Source organism: Taudactylus pleione, unplaced genomic scaffold, assembly GCF_031769625.1.
Source record: "Taudactylus pleione unplaced genomic scaffold, aTauple2 ptg000086l, whole genome shotgun sequence".
Lineage (NCBI taxonomy): Eukaryota > Metazoa > Chordata > Amphibia > Anura > Myobatrachidae > Taudactylus > Taudactylus pleione.
The window spans coordinates 23,896,765-23,920,826 of NW_028284488.1; the positions used below are offsets into that span (position 1 = coordinate 23,896,765).

General features: G+C 43.6%; 1 protein-coding gene across 2 annotated transcripts in view; it reads right to left on the reverse strand.

Annotated features, from left to right (window-relative positions):
* Nucleotides 1-23,816, reverse strand: part of GRM3 (glutamate metabotropic receptor 3) — a 244,806-nt gene extending 220,990 nt beyond the window's left edge. Inside the window, exon 1 of one of the 2 annotated variants that reach the window (XM_088468926.1) lies at nucleotides 23,334-23,816. In XM_088468926.1, coding sequence (XP_088325052.1) covers nucleotides 23,334-23,801 — 468 coding nt within the window. In that variant the 5' untranslated portion in view covers nucleotides 23,802-23,816. The remainder of the gene's footprint in view (nucleotides 1-23,333) is intronic. The other variant, XM_088468927.1, reaches the window with a different exon arrangement.
* Between the last annotated feature and the right edge of the window lie 246 nt (nucleotides 23,817-24,062).

Sequence of the window (24,062 nt, forward strand, 5' to 3'; positions counted from 1 at the left end):
TAACTGCAATGCTATCTATATCTATATTTTATGATGGTCACTGTGTGCTGTATAGCATTGTGAATATCAGTATATAACGTGATGGTTGTGTGAGGGGCGCGGGGGTGCTTTTAGCTTTTGTATCAATTTGCTTTAATCTATTTTGCTACAATATCCTTTTAGGGTAGGAGCCCCTATCTAAAGTAGGCAGCATTAGGTGTGTGCACCAAGACAGTACAGTCAGGTATTCTATATTGGATTATCACAAATTTCTTACAGCAAGACAACTAACTGTCAAAGACCTGTACCCACAGGGGAGCAAGGGCAGTATTATGTTGTTTCGCCTAGGGCGCCTAAATACCTTACACCGGCCCTGACTATGACAGTACTCCTTCTCTGCACTATGACTGTCTTCAGGTCACCCCTGTATGACTTTAGATATTTCTGCCCATCTTTAGTTGCAGTTGCACAAATCAAGATGTGGGTGTTCGTGATTCCCAAAAAGACATCCACTATATAAAAGTGCAGTTCTATCATGTAGGGATTTGTAACTTTACTTTATCAATGATAATAAAGGAAAAAACAAAATGTACATATGAAAATACATAATAACTATATAATCCTCATACACTCTCTGGTCATCTCAAGATTGGACTACTGTAACCTTCTCCTATCTGGCCTCCCCAAATCCCACCTCTCCCCTCTCCAGTCTGTCCCCAATGCTGCTGCTTGGCTCATCTTCCTCTCCAAACGCTCTACATCTGCCTCCCCTTTCCTACAAGCCCTCCACTGGCTCCCCTTCCCTTTCAGAACGCAATTCAAGGTTCTCACACTCGCAAAGTTCTCTCCCAATCTTCTCCCATTTATATCTCTGTTCTAATCTCCCTTCATTCTCCTGTACGCCCTCTTCTTTCAACGAATGCACGCCGCCTCATGCCAATTGATTACTTCCTCTCACTCCCACCTCCAAGATTTTGCCCGTGCTGCTCTACCTCCTTTGGAACTCTCTCCCTCTCAGACAATCCACCTCTCTACAATCATTCAAACGGGCTCTCAAGACCCACTACTTCATTAAAGCCTTCCAGCTATCATCCTAACTTGCTGCTATATGCTCCTTCCTCCCCATCTACCCCATCTGTGTCTCACCTGTTTGTCTGCCATTCCCCTTTAGAATGTAAGCTCTTATGAGCAGGGCCCTCTACCCTCTTGTGCTTCTCCCTACTTTACTTTCATCTACTTCTTACTCCCCACTAGGGCACCTAACACTTGGTTACTTAAGCTCTGCTGCTTATGTAGGTGTTATGGTCGCTAATGTAGCAATGTATATTATCCATGTCCTTGCCCTGAATTCTATTGTTTTGTACTGTAAGTCTTTGGTCACATAATTGTTTATATATTTTGTAAGGCGCTGTGGAACACTTATGGCGCCATATATAAATAATAATATTCCCAAAATTCACATTTGAAAATGAATATAAATCATATATAAATGTTATGATTATATATCTCTAATAATGCTAGATAGTTATGCATGTTATAGTTTATTAATACTGTAACTAAAGATCAGATAGACAGAACAATTTACAAAATGATTAAATAATATTTGTATTTTCTAATGCCTTAATTTTGTTTTTATGGACAGTGTTTGAAAACAACTCTCAATGTCATGAGTATAACTGCTGTTTATTTGGATCTGGTGGCCAAGGAATTGTTAGCTGCCTGCGTCTCAACATGTCAATTACGTGAACTTAAGTTAATTGAAGTGAAACTTGTACTATGTACTGAGAGAGCATATAGTTCATCAAACATTGCATTCCCTGAAAGATTTTTTTTAAGTGTCATGTTTCAAGCTGTATGTCTGTATTCCACAGGGATCACCTAAATTAGAAACATGTTTTAGTTTTGCCCTTCTGTGACATTAAACTTTTTTTTCATGAGGTTGTTTGAAATATTTTATGTAACAATGTTTCATGGCTAAAATGACTAAAGCTAGATTAATATTTATAAAATCTTCCACCAGGAGCTGCCTAGGTAGAATTCTAAAGACAGGTATATGGTACCTGTTGTTTATAGGTGTTTATAGTTAAGACTTATTTATATCTCTATTTTTATATTTATAAAATTAAATAATAAGTAAACTGAAAAACAATGAAAGGATGCTAATTGAATAACTCTGGCACTTACTTGGTAACAGACTGCAGGACACAATTGAATCTGCTCCAAAGAACAAAAGCAAATTTTTAATGCTTAGGTGAGATCAGTGGAGTCACTAGGGTGGTACAGGCTGCACCATGTGATACCATCCGATCGGATGGTGTCACTGAGCGATGAGCAGCTGTGATGGACACATGCACGTATCATCCACTGCAGGGAGAGAGGCAGGGGGCTGTCCAGCAGCTCCCGGAGTATAATGAGGACGGGGGTATGACACGCAGTCACGCCCACAAAACGGCATGCATAAGGGTGTGTGGCTTCATTGAACCAATGCCACGTCCCTTTCACGAGTGCGAGCACCAAGGGTGCACTCAGAGGAACATAGGAACGGTGACAGGGTGAGTACAGCGCAACCCCAGTGATGCCACTCGGCGAGATAGTTTATAAATAGGAACATACAGTAGATTGGTATCACACCGCAGTAGATGGATGATACAGAGCTAATCACTGGCAAAAACACCCATATTCACTAGGAAAGAAGATTATATAGCAATCATATGACCTGCGCTCCTAAATAGCCAAAATAGCTATTTAGGAGCGCAGGTCATATGATTGCTATATAATTTTCTTTCCTATGTAATTGCATTTTGGTGGAGGTGTGGAACTACCTTCTATAGAGGTCACCGACTTGCTGCTTTTCTTTGCGCACCCACTTGCTCTTCTATCTGTTATATTTTTACCCATATTCACTACACATACTGTAGGTGTTTCAGCCCCTTTTTAAATACAGCCCTTTTATCCCAATTTTTTTAGCTTGTGTTACAAGCTTGTTGAATATAATAGATAAGGTTGGTGTTGCAAACTTTAACTCAGTAAAAAAATGTAAGCAAAAGTCAGCAGTGACTATTATTATTGTATTTCTCTTTTCAAGCTGTTTTGTACAAAATGCATGTGCCTACACATAGGTCTGCGTACAGAGAATGGCTTTTGATCAAACCAGACAGCTGACTGATGTGGAACAAGTGTTATGTAGGCTGCACACAAATTCCTAGTGTGCTGGGGCACAGCACTGCACAAGTGTAAAGACAATGCTGAGCACAACATAACACCTTTGAATTTCTCACAAGAAGACAAATAGCAAGTTATATTCTTAGGTACACTGTAACTTGATGCTGCTTATTAATTATAATTTTTTTTTTACACACATCTATGGGTTTGAATAATCCAAGGACTTTTAAAAAATAAAAGAAGCTAGTTAAAGCATAACCTTATATTTTCTACTTAATAAAGCATTCTAACCTTGATCATTAATGTGTGTCAAAATTTACAAGCAAGATAATGTACTATGAGCCTGATTCAGACTTGGGAATAGAGTAAAGCTGGCTACACACTAGACCAACTTACATCCAACCAGCCAACTTGTTGATTGGTTGGAATGAAAATCTGGTAACGTATGGGAGTAAATGATGATCAGCAATTTACTCCTAAATGCCAGAAAACAGATGAAAATGGTCGTTCAGACAAGTTTGTTAAATGTTTGATCTAAACAATGTGTTCAAACAACAGTTTTCGTCCATTTTCCTGCGTTTGGGAGCAAATTGCTGATTGTCATTTGCTTTCATCCCTTACCAGATTTTCATTCCAACCAAGCATCTAGTTGGCTGGTTGGACAGATAATCTTTAGATGTGTGGCCAGCTTTAGATAGAGCAAATAACTGTGTACCTGGGCAAACCATGTTGCAATACAAGGGGTGCAGATACATACATTTTGTTTGCATTCAGGGTAAATACTGGCTGCTTTTGCATGTAGCCCACATTATTTTTACACTGCCATTTACATTTAAGTTTGGACACACCCCTCCCAAACCAAATCTCTCTGCACATTTTACATCTGCCCCACCTGCAGTGCATCATGGTTTTACCAAGATGCACAGACAGTTATTTGCTATTTCTTACTCAATTCTCAAATCGGAAACATCCCCATTGATCATACATGCCAACTTCGTATTTCTCCTCCCCGGGAGAAGCCTGGGGAGGAAAAGCAGGTGAGTGGAGTTGGGGACAGGGACGACCAAAACTGCGTCATTAAGCCCCGCCCCCTCATGGGAATTTGACGCGATGATGCATATTTTAATTAGCGGCGAGGCTATACAACGCAATATTCATAGAATTGTGTCATTAGGCCCCGCCCCAATGCCCAGACCCGCCGATCGCCCTTAAAATTGTCTTCCCATTCTGACTACTTCACTAGGAAGTGGGCAGAATGTGGGAGAAATGTCTACTCTTCCAGGGGTGCGGGGGGGTTACCTGAAAAATCACGAGCCTCCCGCGAATTCCGGGTGGGTAGGCATGTATGCATCTGTCATCTGAACATTGCAGGCAATGTTGAAACTGATGAAAGCATAGTGAAGCGAAAACTTGCTGGAATGCTAGTGCATGTACAGTATTGTTGCTACATTATAATCTGCACTATGATGGTCGTTTAATAGGATTCAGGTGTTCACATCAAGCTTGCCTACCCTCCCGCTTTTAACTAATGGAGCGTACACACGGTCAGATTTGTCAGACTTGTCAGATTTGTCAGATGAACGACTGAACGATTAAACGATTTGAATGATTTGAACGATTTTACCAAAGTTTTGAACGATTTGAACGATTGAACGATTTTTGACTGCATTAAAATGAATGGAATCGTCCAAGTCTGACTGCAAACCCATCAGATGTCAGATATCGTTATCTGACAAACGGGAACGCGCATCGTTGATCATCCATCGTTCAGGCATGTCAGATATGAACGATTTTCCTTCAGATATGAACGACTGAACGATTTTTAAATCGTTATCGTCCATATCTGAAGAAAAAATCTGATCGTGTGTATGCACCATAAGAGTCCCGCTGCCCCACAATCCCTAGTGCATTTCCAGGTTTCCCACTGCGCCCCCGTTAAAATCCGGACTGCGCTTGCGTGAGTCCGGAAATGAAGGGGAAAGGAAGTAAATTAGTACACCAACATAGTTGGGCTCAATGGTGGCTTGGTGCTGAGTGTCACAGGCATTAACTGCAATCTGAAAGTGCACCCACTGACAGCCATCCATTCCATGACTGTCAGTGACTGCCCTCTCTGGGGACAGGTAATGCCTGTGACACTCAGCACCCAGTTTCTTCCCTTTTTCCTGTCAGCACTTGCTTGTGTCTGCTCTGTCTGTCTTTGACAATTTAATAGTGTCTCTTCTACAATGGTCTCACAAGCTCACATAATAGGAAAACATGTTACCGATATTTGTACGCATATGAGAAGGCAGCGGTGGGCCTCTCTATGCTCTAGTAAGCTCTGGAACTATTAGCCTATTTTTGCTGTGTACCGTGCGATCGTATTACTGAATCAGGTCCATTATTCAGTGAGGAACCAGCTGTTATTCCTATACAATGTCTTTCATCCCTCATTAATAACATAACAGCAAAATAAACAATATAAGTAAAGCAGCAGTATATTTATTTCACTGGACAGTATATTTATTTCAGGGGACAGTATTTTTATTTCACTGGACAGTATATTTATTTCACTGGACAGTATATTTATTTCAGGGGACAGTATTTTTATTTCACTGGACAGTATATTTATTTCAGGGGACAGTATATATATTTCAGGGGACAGTATATTTATTTCACGGGACAGTATATTTATTTCAGGGGACAGTATATATATTTCAGGGGACAGTATATTTATTTCACTGGACAGTATATTTATTTCAGGGGACAGTATATATAATTCAGGGGACAGTATATTTATTTCACTGGACAGTATATTTATTCCAGGGCACTGTATATATATTTCAGAGGACAGTATATTTATTTCACTGGACAGTATATTTATTTCAGGGGACAGTATATTTATTTCAGGGGACAGTATATTTATTTCAGGGGACAGTAGATTTATTTCAGGGGACAGTAGATTTATTTCACTGGACAGTATATTTATTTCAGGAGACAGTATATATATTTCAGGGGACAGTATATTTATTTCAGGGGACAGTATATTTATTTCAGGGGACAGTATATTTTTCACTGGACAGTATATTTATTCCAGGGCACTGTATATATATTTCAGAAGACAGTATATTTATTTCAGGGGACAGTATATTTATTTCAGGGGACAGTATATTTATTTCACTGGACAGGATATTTATTTCAGGGGACAGTATATATATTTCAGGGGACAGTATATTTATTTCACTGGACAGTATATTTCAGGGGACAGTGTATTTATTTCACTGGACAGTATATTTATTTCAGGGGACAGTATATTTAGTTCACTTGACAGTATATTAATTTCAGGGGACAGTATATTTATTTCAGGGGACAGTATATTTATTTCACTGGACAGTATATATATTTCAGGAGACAGTATATATATTTCAGGGGACAGTATATTTATTTCACTGGACAGTATATATATTTCAGGGGACAGTATATATATTTCAGGGGACAGTATATTTATTTCACTGGACAGTATATTTATTCCAGGGCACTGTATATATATTTCAGAGGACAGTATATTTATTTCAGGGGACAGTATATTTATTTCAGGGGACAGTATATTTATTTCACTGGACAGTATATATATTTCATGGGACAGTATATATATTTCAGGGAACAGTATATTTATTTCAGGGGACAGTATATTTATTTCACTGGACAGTATATTTATTTCAGGAGACAGTATATATATTTCATGGGACAGTATATTTATTTCAGGGGACAGTATATTTATTTCACTGGACAGTATATTTATTTTGCAGAGCCTCTGAGTGATAATAGACACACCCACAAGTGGAGCTAGATACACCCACAGGTGGAGCTAACACCCTTTGGGCGAAACATGACAGGCTTTGCGCATCACATTCTAATACCACCTACAATCTCCCTGAAACTAGTTTTCAAAAGTAGGCAAGTATGGTTCACATTAAGGCCCCAATTTACTACAATCCGCATTTCAAATGCGGTTGTACTGTGATAATTTCACCTAAATTTGCATTGCGAATTTAGGAACTATCATAAGAATGGATCATTCTCAAGCAGGGACAGAGCTTGCGAGAAAGCTCTGGGCCTGATTCAGCAAGGATCACTATTCTGCTAATACGCATGCAACGCAGTTGCTAATATCAGCGGTGATATGCAAATGTTTGCATTCGCATTGCGATCGCAGTCTAAAATAAGGACGCCCACTTCCCCTTACTCGCGTCCATGTACTTTGACAATATAGCAAAATAATCTGTAACATCGAGTAACATCGGACCCATACACACAGTTAAGGCAGGGTCTGATCTCACTAAGGAACTGGTAACTTCTGCGCACGCTATGAGGCCCCAGGCTGTGTATGGTATCGCAGTGGATAAATTATGCATGCCCAAGCAACGGCATTGAAGCGCACTGGCACGCCTGCATTCGCCCGACCACCCCCTCGTTACCACCCACAAACAGCACTTCCTGTCAATGCGTTGAGTCTGCATAGCCGCTGCGATCGCAGTCCCGGCTGACTGCGTGCATATTAGCAACTGCGATCCTTGATGAATCAGGCCCTCTGTCCCTACAAATTATCAGTGCACACTTCTCACTATATTTTTCACAAAAAATACTGTGTGAGTGCCTCCGCGCATGCGCCTCCACCGACTAGCGCTGACTTTGCCTCTCTTTATATTATGTATCCATTCAGGGCCTGATTCAGAGATGGTTAGCTCAAATCTCCGACTGTTACAGGACTGAGCATGCACAGGATGTGTACTGCACATGTGCAGCCCTCCATCTGTGAGTCCACTCGCAGTGCCTCCCAGCCCCAGCCTGATTGACAGGCTACAGCATTTGGGAGTTGGAGCGGGGGCGTTCCTAGGCAGCACTCCAAGAAACAAGGGCGCGTCTTCCTGTTTCCTGGGAGGGATGAGGCCAGGGTCAGAATCAGTGGATGCAGCTTTCCTGGCCTCGTAAGCTGCTAGGACCCAGTCAGGCTGTAGAAAGCTTCAGCTACCATAGCCTGGCCAAAGGGGCAACCATCGCAACCGATGGTCGTGATGGTGATCCCAGGCTGCAACCTCAGTCACAGCATTGGGATCGCAGATGCAGTAAGGAGATGCAGCAAGGAGGTGTTTGTTTCCATGATATATAAAAGTGCATTACACACTTACGGTCTAATTTTGAGTCTCATGCACTACCAGTATCAGATGCGATGGAGTGATGTTTTTCTACTGCATATGCATCTAAGTTGCAGTGCGCATGCATCCTGATTATTACTGCACACAGAGTTGCGGTACTGATTCAGATGCACAATGTCAGATTTGTATTAGAAATGTTATGGCCGTTCCTGGGTAGTGGCAGATAAGTGGCTAATCAGATTCAAGGAGATGTTGCATCTCATGGGAGTGTTTGAGGTGTGTTTCTGAAAGTGTTTCCGTACAAGACACTTCATCTGTCACATACTGTAGGAGGCCATACTCATATGGGGTGTAGCAGCGGCAGCCCGGCAAGGGTGAAGATCCCGATCGTCCCTAATGTAATGTCACGGCCTGGCTTTCTCGGCATGGTGGTCGACGGGTATTACCTGTGAGGTCACTGTGGTGGGGGGCGTATGGCGGTGGTGCTGGTATGTGGTGAGGGGCATTGGCTGTGCGTGGCTCTGCACGGGCATGCTGTCACATTGGGTTGGTGAGGCCTGGCAGTGCTCCCATTCCGTTTGGCATGGGCGCCGCCATCTTGCCTCCGGCCATGTGATTTGCTCACCCAATCCTGGTTTGTCACATGCTCTCTTTGGCCAGTCACGGCACAGCACCTGGTATTTAGGGAGGTTCAGAGCCTCACTTCATTGCCAGTGCAACGTGTTTCTCAGCATAGCTGAGAGAGAGTTCCCTGTGCTCACCACCTGTTACCTATGAAACGCTACCTGCCTGCCTGCTTCTCTGCTCCAACCCCGCTGGACTACCCTGCATCCTCCATTACCTTCCCCTTGCCTGAGTACCTGAGTACTGCTGTTCACCCTGCACCTTGCCTCCACTGACACTCTGCTGGATATTTCTTCCTCAGTCTGCATTCTTCATTAATCAGTCACCACCTGGACAGTTCCCCTTGTCTGCCACTACCTGGACATTTTCTATTAACCAGTCACTACCTGGACATTTTCCATTGCCTGTCACTAACTGGACTTTTTCCTATTTGCCTCACTACAGCTCCCAAGTGCACTTTAGTGCTATACCCGGACTTTCTGTTTTACCACATTCATATCTGTTAAGCCACTCATTAAAAACTCCACATTTACTTTTAAACCTGCTTCAGTGTCTGCTCCTATTACCACCCCGGGTCCACAACAAAACCAGAACCTCACAGGTAAGTATCGCTAACCTAATTCTAGCCCCTAACCTTCCCTTAGGGGTGCCTAACCCTAACCTCCCCCCAAGTGCCTAACCCTAATCCCCCCTCTAAGTGCCTAAACCTAACCCCCCCTTCGACACTGCCTAAACCTAAGTCCACCGGGGGGGTGCCTAACCATAACCTCCCCCCGGGGGGTGCCTAACCCTCACCCTCCCTTCCCCTAGCCTAAACCTAACCCTCTGGGGGGGTGCATAGCCCTAAGTCCCCCCGGGAGCCCTAAACCTAACCCTCCACCCTCGCGGCTGTCCGCACCCGGCGCCCAGGCTTACCTTCGTTCAGTATGCCGGGCGTCAGTCTTCCGGCGTATGGTTAATGACAGGCATCGAGTTTTCGACGCCTGTCACTAGTACAGTACCACGCCGGGATTGGAGAGTCTGGAAGCCGGCGGTCGGCATTTAGACTGTCGGCTTACAAACTACATCCCCTCATATGAACAATCTGTACCTAGCACTGGGCTGGTTAAAGATTTTATGATGCGACCAATGGTGGCATCTAAAGACACCCTAACTTTAGTCATTGTCCTACTTTAGCCTATATCACCATGAGGAGTGTTAGAAAAATTACAAAACATGTCGGTGCAAAGTGATGTCCTCATCTCCTTGCACTTTGTTGCCCACAAATGTTGCCCACTGTTACAGTGTGTATATTAATATCACAATATATAGACTAATTATTAACCAATCAATATGTATATATTAGGGGTGAGCGGGTTCGGATTTCTGAAATCCGAGCCCCCCCGATCCGAGTCCGATCCGAGTCAGGCTCTACTTTTCCCGCCTGACTCGGATCTGAAATCGAGGCAAAACGTCATCATCCCGCCTTCCGAGTCTCGAGGGTTTTGGATCCTATATAAGGTACCCGCGTCGGCGCCATTTTCTCACTCGGCTGTGGACAGTGAAGAGGGAGGGTGGGAGTTAGGGCTGGCTGGGCTGTGTAGTGTAGTGTAGTGTAGTGCTGCTGTTGTCCACTACTTCAAAGTCCATAGGGGATGGCTGTGTTTTGCTGTGCTGCTGTTGTTAATAGGGGCTGTGTCCACTACTTCAAAGTCCATAGGGGCTGGCTGGACTGTGTTGTGCAGTCAGTTCTCCATAGGGGCTGTGTCCACTCCAAAGTCCTGTGCAGTGTCCCAGTCCTAAAGGGGTGCTGTAGTGTTGTCCAGGGGGTGCTCTGTCCATCAGGGGTGCTCCCCCCAAGTGCTAAAAAAAAATATATTTTCTGTGTTTGTGAATTGTGTGCGCAGTAGCCGCACGTGCATCAACAAAGTAGTGCCAAGCGTGCGCCTGTGTCATAAGTAAAGGGCCGGCTGGCTTGACCATTAAAGGGTGCTGTAACCCCCAAAGTACACTCCAGTCCAAACCAAAAAAAAAAATATTTTCTGTGTTTGTGAATTGTGTGCGCAGTAGCCGCACGTGCATCAACAAAGTAGTGCCAAGCGTGCGCCTGTGTCATAAGTAAAGGGCCGGCTGGCTTGACCGTTAAAGGGTGCTGTAACCCCCAAAGTACACTCCAGTCCAAACCAAAAAAATATTATTTTCTGTGTTTGTGAATTGTGTGCGCAGTAGCCGCACGTGCATCAACAAAGTAGTGCCAAGCGTGCGCCTGTGTCATAAGTAAAGGGCCGGCTGGCTTGACCATTAAAGGGTGCTGTAACCCCCAAAGTACACTCCAGTCCAAACCAAAAAAATATATATTTTCTGTGTTTGTGAATTGTGTGCGCAGTAGCCGCACGTGCATCAACAAAGTAGTGCCAAGCGTGCGCCTGTGTCATAAGTAAAGGGCCGGCTGGCTTGACCGTTAAAGGGTGCTGTAACCCCAAAGTACACTCCAGTCCAAACCAAAAAAATATATATTTTCTGTGTTTGGGAATTGTGTGCGCAGTAGCCGCACGTGCATCAACAAAGGAGCCGCGCCAAGCGTGCGCCTGTGTCCCATAAGTAAAGAGCCGGCTGGCTCATTTCTTAAAGGCTGGTGTAACCCACAAAGTGCACTACTCTCCAGCAAAAATAAAAAAATATTTTCTGTGTTTAGCCGCACGTATATATCAAATCGATATAACATAAATGGAGAACCAAACTTTCTCCGATAAAAATAAAATAGAGAAAGATCAAGAACCACTTCCTCCTAGTGCTGAAGCTGCTGCCACTTGTCATGACATAGACGATAACATGCCATCAACGTCGTCTGCCAAGGCCGATGCCCAATGTCATAGTAGAGGGCACATACAATCCCAAATGACAAAGTTCAGGAAAATGACCTTGAAAAAAACATTTAAATCAGCTGAAGAGAAACGTAAACTTGCCAATATGCCATTTACGACACGGAGTGGCAAGGAACGGCTAAGGTCGATCCCTAGTATGTTCATGACTAGTGGTTCAGCTTCACATGACGATGGAAGCCCTCCTCCCACTAAAAAAATCAAATGAGTTAAGCTGGCAAAAGCACAGCGAAGAACTGTGCTTTCTAAGAAGATATCACAAATCCCCAAGGAGAGTCCAAGTGTGGTGGTGGTTGCGATGCCTGACCTTCCCAGCACTGGACGGGAAGAGGTGGCTCTTTCCACCATTTGAACGCCCCCAGCAAGTGCTGAAAGGAGCACCCACAGTCCACTTGCTGATATGCAAATTGAAGATGTCACTGTTGAAGTACAACAGGATGAGGATACTGGTGTAGCTGGCGCTGAGGAGGAAGTTGGCGAGGAGGATTCTGATGGTGATGTGGTTTGTTTAAATCAGGCTCCGGGGGAGACAGTTGTTGTCTGTGGGATGAAAAAGCCCATCACCGTCATGCCTGGGCAGAAGACCAAACATTCCACCTCTTTGGTCTGGCAATATTTCTATCCAAATCCAGACAACAACTGTCTTGCCATATGTACCTTATGTAAAGGTGGAATAAGTAGGGGTAGGGACGTTAACCACCTAGGAACATCCTCCCTTATACGGCACCTGCAGCGCGTTCATAATAAGTTACTGTCAAGTTCAGAAACTTTGGGTAAGACCGTAAGCAGTCCAGGGACACCTAAATCCCGTTGTCCTGTTGTATCCAAGCGCCTGCAAACCACACCGTCAACTCCCTCCTCGTCAATTTCCTCCTTAGTCAGGATCGGAAGTAGTCCTGCAGGCCATGTCACTGGCATGACTGACTCTCCTATCCGGGATTCCTCCGGAGGATCCTGCATTGCTACGCCTCCTGCTGCCGCTGCTGCTGTTGCTGCTGCTGGGAGTCGTTCATCATCCCAGAGAGGAAGTAGGAACACCACTACTTTTACTAAACAAATGACCCTCCAACAGTCCTTAGCGAGGAGGATGAAGTACGACAGCAGTCATCCTGAAGCAAAACATATAACTGAGGCCTTGACTGCTATGTTGGTGTTAGACGTACGTCCGGTATCCGCCATTAGTGCAGTGGGATTTAGACAATTGCTGGAGGTAGTGTGTCCCCGGTTCCAAATCCCGTCTAGATTCCACTTCACTAGGCAGGCGATACCGAGACTGTTCAGAAACGTCAGAAAAAGTGTCCTCAGTGTCCTGAAAAATGCCGTTGTACCCAATGTCCACTTAACCACGGACATGTGGACAAGTGGAACAGGGCAGACTAAGGACTATATGACTGTGACAGCCCACTGGGTAGATGTATCACCTTACGCAGCAACAGCAGAGGCGTCACCAGTCGCAGCATCTCAGAAACGCCAGCTCGTTCCAAGGCAGGCTACGCTGTGTATCACCGGTTTCAATAAGAGGCACACCGCCGACAACCTCTTAGAGAAATTGAGGGAAATCATCGCCCAGTGGCTTACCCCACTTAGACTCTCCTGGGGATTTGTTATATCTAACAACGCCACCAATATTGTGCGGGCATTACATCTGGGCAAATTCCAGCACGTCCCATGTTTTGCTCACACAATAAACTTGGTGGTGCAGAATTTTCTGAAAAGCGACAGGGGCGTGCAGGAGACGCTTACTTTTGCCATTCAGCGACTGCGTGCCGAAGACTGGAGCACCAGCAAACACTCTTGAACCTGCCCCGCCATCACCTGAAGCAAGAGGTTGTGACGCGGTGGAACTCAACCCTCTATATGCTTCAGAGGATGGAGGAGCAGCAAAAGGCCATTCAAGCCTATACATCCACCTATGACATAGGCAAAGGAGGGGGTATGCACCTGACTCAAGCGCAGTGGAGAATGATTTCCGTGTTGTGCAAGGTTCTCCAGCCCTTCGAACTTGCCACACGTGAAGTCAGTTCAGACACTGCCAGCTTGAGTCAGGTCATTCCCCTCATCAGGCTTTTGCAGAAGCAGCTGGAGAAAGTGAAGGAGGAGCTAAGACGGAGCGATTCCGCTCGGCATGTGGGACTTGTGGATGAAGCCCTTCATTCGCTTTGCCAGGATTCCAGGGTGGTCAATCTGTTGAAATCAGACCACTACATTTTGGCCACCGTGCTCGATCCTAAGTTTAAAGCCTATGTGGTGTCTCTCTTTCCGGCCGACACAAGCCTGCAGAGGTGCAAAGACCTGCTGGTGAACACACTGTCAGCTGAAGCGGAACGTGACACGTCAACAGCTCCTTCTTCATTTTCTCCCGCAACTGGGGCTGCCAGGAAAAAACTTAGGTATGGTGGAGGATTACATCGGTGACAGCCTCCAAGTAGGCATGTCAGACAGTCCATACCTGTACTGGCAGGAAAAAGAGGCAATTTGGAGGCCCCTGTACAAACTGGCTCTATTTTACCTGAGTTGCCCCCCCTCCAGTGTGTACTCCGAAAGAGTGTTTAGTGCAGCCGGGAACCTTGTCAGCGAAAGGCGTAGGAGGTTGCTTCCACAGAATGTGGAGAAGATGATGTTCATCAAAATGAATTATCAGCTCTTCCAGGGAGACCAGCCTCCAGAACGTACAGAGGGACCTGTGGTGGTGGATTCAAGTGGGGACGAGTTAATACTTTGTGAGGATGAGGATGTACACACTGAAGAGGGTGAGGAATCGGTGGATGAGGAGGATGAGGATGACATCTTGCCTCCGTAGAGCCAGTTTGTGCAGGGACACATTAATTGCCAGCTTGTTTTGTGGGGGCCCAAACGAACCAATCATTTCAGCCACAGTCGTGTGGCAGACCCTGACGCTGAAATGATTGGTTTGTTAAAGTGTGCATGTCCTGTTTATACAACATAAGGGTGGGTGGGAGGGCCCAAGGACAATTCCATCTTGCACCTCTTTTTTTTCTTTGCATTATGTACAGTTTGGGGCCTAGTTTTTCAAACTGCCATCCTGTCTGCCACTGCAGTATCACGCCTAGATGGGTCACGTGTTTGTGCCGCCCACTCGTGTCACTTAGCATAGTCATCCAGCTACCTCGGTGCAACCTTTTGGACATAAAAACACTATTGTGAGGTGTGAGGTGTTCAGAATAGACTGGAAATGAGTGGAAATTAAGGTTATTGAGGTTAATAATAGCATAGGAGCAGAAAAACCTACAAATTCTGTGATTTTAGCTGTTTTTATGCTTTTTTTCAAAAAAATACAGATCCAAAACACAAAACCCAGAACCCAAAACACGGAAGGGTGGTTTTGGCAAAACCAATCCAGATCCAAAACACGAAGAAAGATCCAGATCCAAAACCAAAACACAAAACACGAAAAGTGGCCGGTGCACACCCCTAGTATATATGAATATTACATTCTTATACAGTTATAGACATAATATTAATTACTTATTCTAGTCAGATGAATGAATTACCTATAGCAAGCTCAAAACTGGTTTATTAGGGAAATTTACATATAAACAGACCTGGTCAGAGCCTTAGCAGTTCACATATATAGACCACATTCCCGCATGAGGCCCTACATAACACAATAAGGTTTGAAATGCCCTTTTATAGGCAAGACCCCACAGGTGATGGGAGGATGGGGAAAATAACAGACACTGCGAACAAAGGGGGAGACATACACACTTGGAGAAAGACACAGGCAGACATGCTCACTCTCTGACCGGTAGCCATACCACAAAGATGCAGATCAACACGCCAGGAAAGAGTCTAAGTATCAGACATATAATGGATTAAGGGCCTGATTCAGAGCCGCTCGCTCTGAATCAGGGCCTGGCTTTTTTTTTTTTTGGAGCGGCCTCTTGGCCGCTCGCATAGCTGTGGGTTACCACCCACAGCTATAGTGAGCGGCCATGATGATGGTCGCGATGGTCAAGACCTTAGCGATCATCGGGCTTGCGACGAGACCCTTGTTGTAGGGTCTCGTTCAACGAAAGCCCCAGGAGAGCTGTCGGCTCTAACAGAGCCGGAAGACCTCCACTGACATCACTCGTGATGTCAGTGGGGCCGCCTCCAAACGGCAAGCGTTCCCTCAGGAACACCTTCGTTTGGGCAGCCACCCCCCGGCCTGCCCACCAAAGGGGGCGAGCTGTCACTCCCTTTGGTGCGAGACCCGGAGCGACGGATTGCCCGTCGCTAGCCAGGTCTCTCGTATGAGCACGACGGCGCCGGCTCTGTCGTGCGCATGAGCTGTGGGCCACCATCGACCCAGATGCGAGCGCATCCCTAAGGACATAGCTTTGGTTAAATATGTGTATTTTGGCTTAAATGGCATGGTTAAGGATTAATTATGGATTATCTGTACAATAGTTTAGTGATTTGGTAAAGGAATTCATAGTGGGGTTTTTGTCTATTATATAGTTTGTTAATATAGCAACCACCAAGTGATTTAAACAATAGATTCAGTTCCATGTGTAATACCCCGCTTAAATGAGTCCCTGGACTTGTAGTCTTACCTCCTGACTAGCGATGTATGTCACTGACTCTTAGGTGGTTCGTTCTTCCTTCTTTCTCATACAGAGAGGCAAGGACCCCTATTCCCTTTCACATACTAAACAACACTGTACTTTCAAATAGTCTAAGTTTTATTAGCCTATGCAATGTTATCATGCAAATCTAGCAGACTTAAATAAGGCACTATTTTGTTTTGGAATGTAAGTTGAGCAGATATAAATAAGTCAAAGATTCAATTTCACAATTTGCAATAAACATATTTCAGCAAGACCGTTTCTATTATGTATAAATCTGAGGATTAAACCAATTACCTTAAGATAACACTAATCTTCTACAATGCAAACAATACAATTACAATCTGTATACAGTTTCTTAAACTGATATATGACCCATATATCTAACCTAGATAACCGTCTTTTCTGCAAATTGACATGGGTCACAAACCGTATGCCCCCATTTTTAATAGACAACTCTCTCCATTGTAATGGTTTAGGCCCGATTCAGTTAAGATGGTGGGCTGAAGTTTTCTGTCTGGTTTTGAACAGTTTAGGAAGTATTGAGACAATATAGCCCAATTTTTTGTAATTTCCTGGTAACAATATCCCTGAGAAAGCTGCAACTTGTCTTGGTCATCAGTTATCTAGGTTACTTGTACATGCACTAAGTCTTTATTGGATTCCTTGCAATGCATAGATCAAGCTGCTCTATATGAAGAACACATTTGTTTTGTGCTTCCTTATTTATACTGCAGCTCCTAAAATATGTTGTGCACAAAAGATTCAAGCATGACAGTTTAGCACCTTACTAGCGGTTCCAAAGCCTGTTTTAGAAGTTTCTCAAGGCATGCTGGGTCCTGGTGGAGCTGGGCTGGATATGCAAATGAGCAGCATCAGGGGTAGCAAGCAGGTGTCTCTTGAGCAGTCAGTGTTAGGGGCGGAGTTTCACAACTGATTGCCATGGGTCCCTAATTGTGGCTTCCTGGATCCTCTGACAGGCAGCAATGATTACGTAGTGGCAGGGATGCAATTGGGGGAATAGTGATCTTATCAAGTAGAGAACTACTTAGGAAAACAAGAGGGGCTGGGCTGCTTTTACCTGTCAGCATTCACTACAAAGCCTGCAGGGCAGAACGGCCTTTATTACCTTTATTAGCCAGTAACAGCAGGGTATACCTAGGGACCAGACCTGTGGAGCAGTCACTTAAACCAAGGCTTTGGGGCTGGGATGACTGACAGGCAGGCAGAAGTGCAACGCTCCGGGACTGGGGATCCTTCCTCACTTGGCTGCTGTCACTGAGATGTGGCTTCACATACACAGTCGCCTGCAGCACCTCAGCACTGCCGCTAGTCCACTCAGTGGGCACCTCCGTACTTCCTGATGCTTCACCTCTCACAGCCAGCAAGTTACTGCCTGCCTGACAGGAGGCACTCTGGCAGCGCAGCTCCTGCTGCTCAGAAGGTTACCTCAGCTTTCCTCAGGGTCAGTGAGAGCTGCTACACATAACCTCTGGCTAGGTGCCAGGACGTTTCCCGCCCACAGCACAAGCAAGTTCAAACTCTCTCTCAGCCCAACAGTCAATGGCTCCCTCAGCTGCAGTGTGTCAGGGGAGAGGGGGGGAAACCCCTGCAGAGCATGTCCCCAATGCAGCTCACACACAACAGTTTATTCAAAGCAGAGGCAGTATATATATATATATATATATATATATATATATACATATATATACAGGGAAGCCATACAAGTTCCCTTTTCAGTACAAGAGTGGTACCACATTGTATAAAAACAGATCGTCCTTGGTTGGGGTACCACACATGTGGTGTTCCTTTTGTGATAAGGCTTGGTTCAATAGCACGGCCTGGAAAAGATAGGTTTGGTATGTGTTGTATTCTTGTGGTTTAGCTGTAACATGGTGTAGTTAGAATTGAAATTGAATACTGGTTGAAATTAGAGATGTGCGCTGACCCCCGTGTTTTGGTTTTGCTTTTGGATCTGGATCTCCCCTGGTTTAGGATCTGAATCTGGTTTTTGATTTTTTTTCCTTGGTGTTTTGTTTTTAGGTTTTGGTTTTGGATCTGTATTTTTTCCATAAAATGATATAAACAGCTAAAACCACATAATTTGGGCCTATTTTTCTTTCCTACAGTATTATTAACCTGAATAACAATCATTTTCAGGCATTTCTAGGCATTTTTAACCACCTCACAGCTCACAATATTGATTTCACTATTTTTCACCAATAGAGGCCAAAGGCTGCAGCGAGCTGGCTGGCTAAAGTAAGCAACAGAACAGCAGCAAAAACGCACGGCAGTTTAAAAAAATCTAGGACATCTATGAAACACTGCCACATAGCAGTGGCAGACAGGATGGCAGTTTAATAAACTATAATAGTCAGTCGTCAATGCCCCAAATTGTGCCAAATGTAAAGGAAAGAGGTGCAAGATGGAATTGTCCCTCCCACCCACTCTTATGTGGGATATTAAAAAGGATATGCACAGTTTAACAAACCAAGCCCTTTAGCCACTAGGACTGAAACTTTCGTGGCTGAACTCCTTGGTTTGTTTGGGCCCCCACCAAACATTTTTTGGAAGGACTACCTTCAATTATTAAGGAGGTTGATGATGAGGGTGTTGGTGGTGGAGATTGCATGTGCTGGTCCAAGCTGCTGGTAGCTGATACTGGACTGCTTGTTGTTAATTTACAAATTATAATTTTGTTAAACAAATTGTATGAACTCGCTGCAAAAGGACGTAACAGGGAGGAGGTGCCTAGATGGTTTACGTACCTTCCTCTGCTATCTTTGGTTTTACAAATGGAACAGATGCCTTCACAACTGTTGTCAGAATTTAGATTAAAATAATTCCACACCCAAGACGTTGCTTTTCTGGCTTTTTTTGTATCATTAGCAAGAACTGCTGCCACTGGTGACTGATTTACGCAAACCACATCCTTATCATCAACACATTAGCGTCAGATAGGACACAAATTTCCCCCTCATCCTCCTTTTGCACTTCCTCCACACTATCATCCTCATTTTTTATTATTTCACCATCTAATACTAGCACAGCTGTCATGGCGTCAGTGATCCGCTGTGAAACTGGGTGACAGCTGTTATACTTACTTCCTCTGTCATAGGTCTGTTTAATAGTCAATTGCTTTTTTAAATTACTTCCGATCACGAATGAGGATGTTAATGATGATACAGGTGTTGGTGTTGGAGATCGAAGGCGCTTGGATCCCACAGAGAGGGAGCAGGTAGGCGACACTGGACTTGTTACATTTTGAGTTTTGGAACTTGGCGACATACACTTTGATATTTGATGAATGTGCTCCAAGTGATGTAGCAAGGAGGAGGTTCCTAGGTGGTTTAGGTCCCTCCCTCTACTCACTCTTGCTTTGCAATGGTTACATATGGCTTGACAAGTGTTGTCTGCATTGTGGTGGAAATAATTCCACACATGAGAAGTGGATATTTTTGTCTTTTGCCTCGGCATGACAACAATGGGCTTTGGCTTTTTCAATGCATGGGCAACAGCTGTTGCCCTACTTACACAAAGAACATCCTCGGCATCAGCATCCTCATCACCAATATCTTCATCATCAACATCCTCATCATCCTTAGCACCTTCAACTACCAAAATATCCTCCTCCTCCATATGCAATTCCACAGAAGCATCCTCACTGACTACATCTGCAAGATGTTGACTGCCCTTCCCCACATTTACAGAGGGCACACAAATGTTGGAACTTGGAGGATCCTCCAGTACACTAGTATTTAGGTCTGGCTCACACATGGCAACCGCGGACACACTTGCACTCTCCTCGGGGATTTGTGATTTCGATTTCTCAGGGCACACAGTTGTTTTTTTCCGAAGGGCTATCAGAATCAGAACCAGCAGTCTTCATAAAGAAAGGCCAAGGCCTTGTCCTTTCCTTGCCACTTTGTGTAGTGAATAGCATATTGCCAATTTTTGTTTATCTAAAGGCAAATTTCCTTTCAATTTTTTTTCTTAACATCAGTAAAAGTAGCATTACCATATCGATGGCGTGACTTAAGCCCTGGGGCATGGGCCTTCATAGAGGATGAGGAAGTTGATGGCCTTGCACTGCTGGTGACAGCTACAACATGTGGTTCTTGGCCTTGTTCTCCTGTCATGTGATAGCCCTCCATATTTTCTGCGGTCTTGAAGCAGTGTCACAAGCACCAATAGTGTAGCCAAGGTGCGGTTACAAAATTCACACACATGTAGTCGTTTGCACACAGAAAAAATATTTACAAAAAAATACACTGTTTTTTTTTTGCCGGGCCACAACTTGGGCCCAGAGCACAGATTGATGATGACTGGAGTCGGGCAGCACTAGGTTGTGTTGCCGACTTGCTAGATCTTGTGTGGCTAAGCCTAACACACACAGACAATTATTTGAAAAAAAGACAATATGTTTTTATTTTTTTTTCCAGCTCCAGAACTTGGGCCCAGAGCACAGATTGATGACTGGAGTCGGGCAGCACTAGGTTGCGTTGCCGACTTGTTAGATCTTGTGCGGTTAACACACACACAGACAAATATATATTACACACAAAAAATATATATTTTTATTTTTTTGGGGGGTCCAGAACTTGGGCCCAGATGGACGCAGCAGACAGCACCAGCCCAGATGGATCAACAACAGCCCAGATGGACACAGCAGACAGCACAGTGACAGCAGTAGCACCAGCCCTGATGGATCAGCAACAGCCCAGATGGACCAAGCAGACAGCACAACACCAGCCCAAAATGGATCAGCACCAGCACAGGACACATCAGACAGACCAGGACACAGCAGACCGAACACCACATCACCTCTCCCTAGCCCTACACTACCCACCCTGCCTGTTCAGTCTCCACAGCCGGAGTGAAATGGCGCCCGCCGTGTCCCTTATATATAGAGATGAAAGCTTGCAAGCTGTGAGATTTGGTCTCTATGGTTTTGCCTCGATTTGAGAGATCCGAGTAAGGCGGGAACATCCGAGCCGGCTTGGATCCGACTCGGATCTACAAAATTCGGGTGGATTCGGATCTCTGAAAACCGAACCCGCTCTTCTCTAGTTGAAATATTGCAATCTACAGAATATATATTTCAGGTTGATGTCAACTGGTGATTGTAGTTTGTTAAAGGAATTTGTAATGGAGTTTTTGTATTCTGTGATACGGCCTTGAAACATGTGTTCCATGTGCTCCCCCTCCCCCCATTGAACCATGTCCTAAACAATGGCCTGGCCTAGTGAATGCTGACTGTATTAGATATTGGAACAGTATATAATGCAATGTTTGCCTGATGATATCACACAGTTATGGTGTGTAAGAAGGACCAAAAATAGTTTTCCAAGGTGAAAAAAGTTCCACATCTCACTAATAGGTATCGTATCTGCGAAAGAGCATTGAAAAGTCTATTTATGGTGTAGCAATCGGCATACAATATTTCGTTTGCATATTTATAATAGTGGTAGGAATGTCTGATGAAGTTGTTGTAAGGAAGGAGATGTATGGATAGAGATGTAAATTACTGGATGCATTACGTTGGTATTACAGAATTATAGCATTATGGTAGTTTTCAATGGGAGTTTCAAATGGAGTTTGTGTGAGGACCATGAGGCACATGTGCCCTCCCACCCCCCCACAATCCCATACACGCTCTCTCTCGCTCTCTTATGTTTCCCTGTCTCTAGCTCTCAGATAATCTCTGTATGTTGACTAATATTGTGCAGTTTAAATACTGTTTTATTATATTCTTTATGTATGTGAACTATATAAGCATTGATTTGATTATTTTAAATACACTTTTACTGTACTACATCTCATGTGCAATGTTCTTATTCGAATGAAATTATCCTAATGATCCAAAGGTATATAATTCTGGTTAGCACTTTGCGAGTTATATATATATATATATATATATATATATATATATATATATATATATATATTGATTAATAACCTGTTAGTTAAATGATAAAAAATAGAATATTTGCTTCATAAATATGAGGGTACAACAGGCAGATGCCTGCATGCACAAACAAACAGAACAAAGCAAGGGAAAAAGGAAAAAACAATCCCTTATCACCCACAATGCACTAGGAGGAGCCCACATGCACCCCATAAGGTTTTGAGATCTGTTACTGAATAACCAATCAGAGCCTACATTTGTGCATGTATGACATGTATGAATTGTCTGTTTGGGAATGCAAATGGTTGAAAGACTGAATCCATCACATCAAAGTCCAACTTTCTACCACTTTAATCCCAGCACTTCAATCAATTTAGGATGCGTCTGTCTCAGAAACCAGCACTGTAATGTTTTTTCATATTTTTTCTTATTGCTTGATTCAATTCTATCTGTTGTTTTTAAGAATATGATGACTCTGAAACGGGTCCATGCTGAAATGTGTTGTGGTTTGCTAAAGAAAAGTACTTTACAATCTTGTAAAAGAGCCTGTTACTCTATAATGCATAACAAGCCTAAATACTGTAGGAGGAACATGTTGGTGACTATGCACTAAATGGTTAAAGTGAGTGCTGACATAACAACACACCAATTATAACACTATTTTGCTGAGAGATTAAAAGGTGTGATATTGTGTAATATTTATTTTTCCATTTTACAAATAAACAATTAAATGTCTTATGGAGCGTACACACGGTCAGATTTGTCAGACTTGTCAGATTTGTCAGATGAACGACTGAACGATTAAACGATTTGAACGATTGAACGATTTTTGACTGCATTAAAATGAATGGGATCGTCCAAGTCTGACTGCAAACCCATCAGATGTCAGATATCGTTATCTGACAAACGGGAACGCGCATCGTTGATCGTCCATCGTTCAGGCATGTCAGATATGAACGATTTTCCTTCAGATATGAACGACTGAACGATTTTTAAATCGTTATCGTCCATATCTGAAGAAAAAATCTGATCGTGTGTATGCACCATTTTACTTTTGCTTTCAATGAATAAACAAATACTTCAAGTGACTCACCTGTATAGATACACTGCTATATGAGCCGCCAATTACACCTGCAATAAGTAGTGGACTGTTCCCTTGAATGGCAAGTGACCCATCTGGACACACATATTCTGCTTCATCCACTTTTGTCAAGGAAGCCCTAACGAATTCCAGTGATTGCTCCAGTGCATAAGTGTCCCTCGAACAGGTATCCAAAATGTGAACGCCTAATTTCACTCCTGGAAGAAGGGTACTGTCTCGGTTAATTTGATCAATAGCAAACAGCATGGCTTCCAGACGCTGGATACCTCGATCCTCATTAATCCTGCCACACTCTTCTACTCCACCGCCCTTTTCATTTATTGGAAATAAACCTCCTAAAACAAGGTCACCCTCAAACTTTATTTCTTTCCTTACAAAGTTATGGTCACTTGAAGAAAGCAAAACTCCTTTGTAAAATAAGGCCAGAACTACTAGTTGAAGGCTGGCAAAAATCTTCATGTTTTTTCTTCTTGGTAAAAGGGTTGTACAAAGAGATTATTTTCCTTCCATTGCAGAGTCATTTAGGTTGCTGCAGTTTCATTACATTCCTATAGAAATGAAATACAATAAAGAGAGGGAAATATATTTATTATTATTATTATTATTATTATTATAATATTAGTTTTTACAAAGGCAATGCAATTTGCAATATGAGATATTGTGATTTAGAGAAGTAGTTCTTAACTGGGGGTACTATAGCACCACCAGAGGTACTTGCTG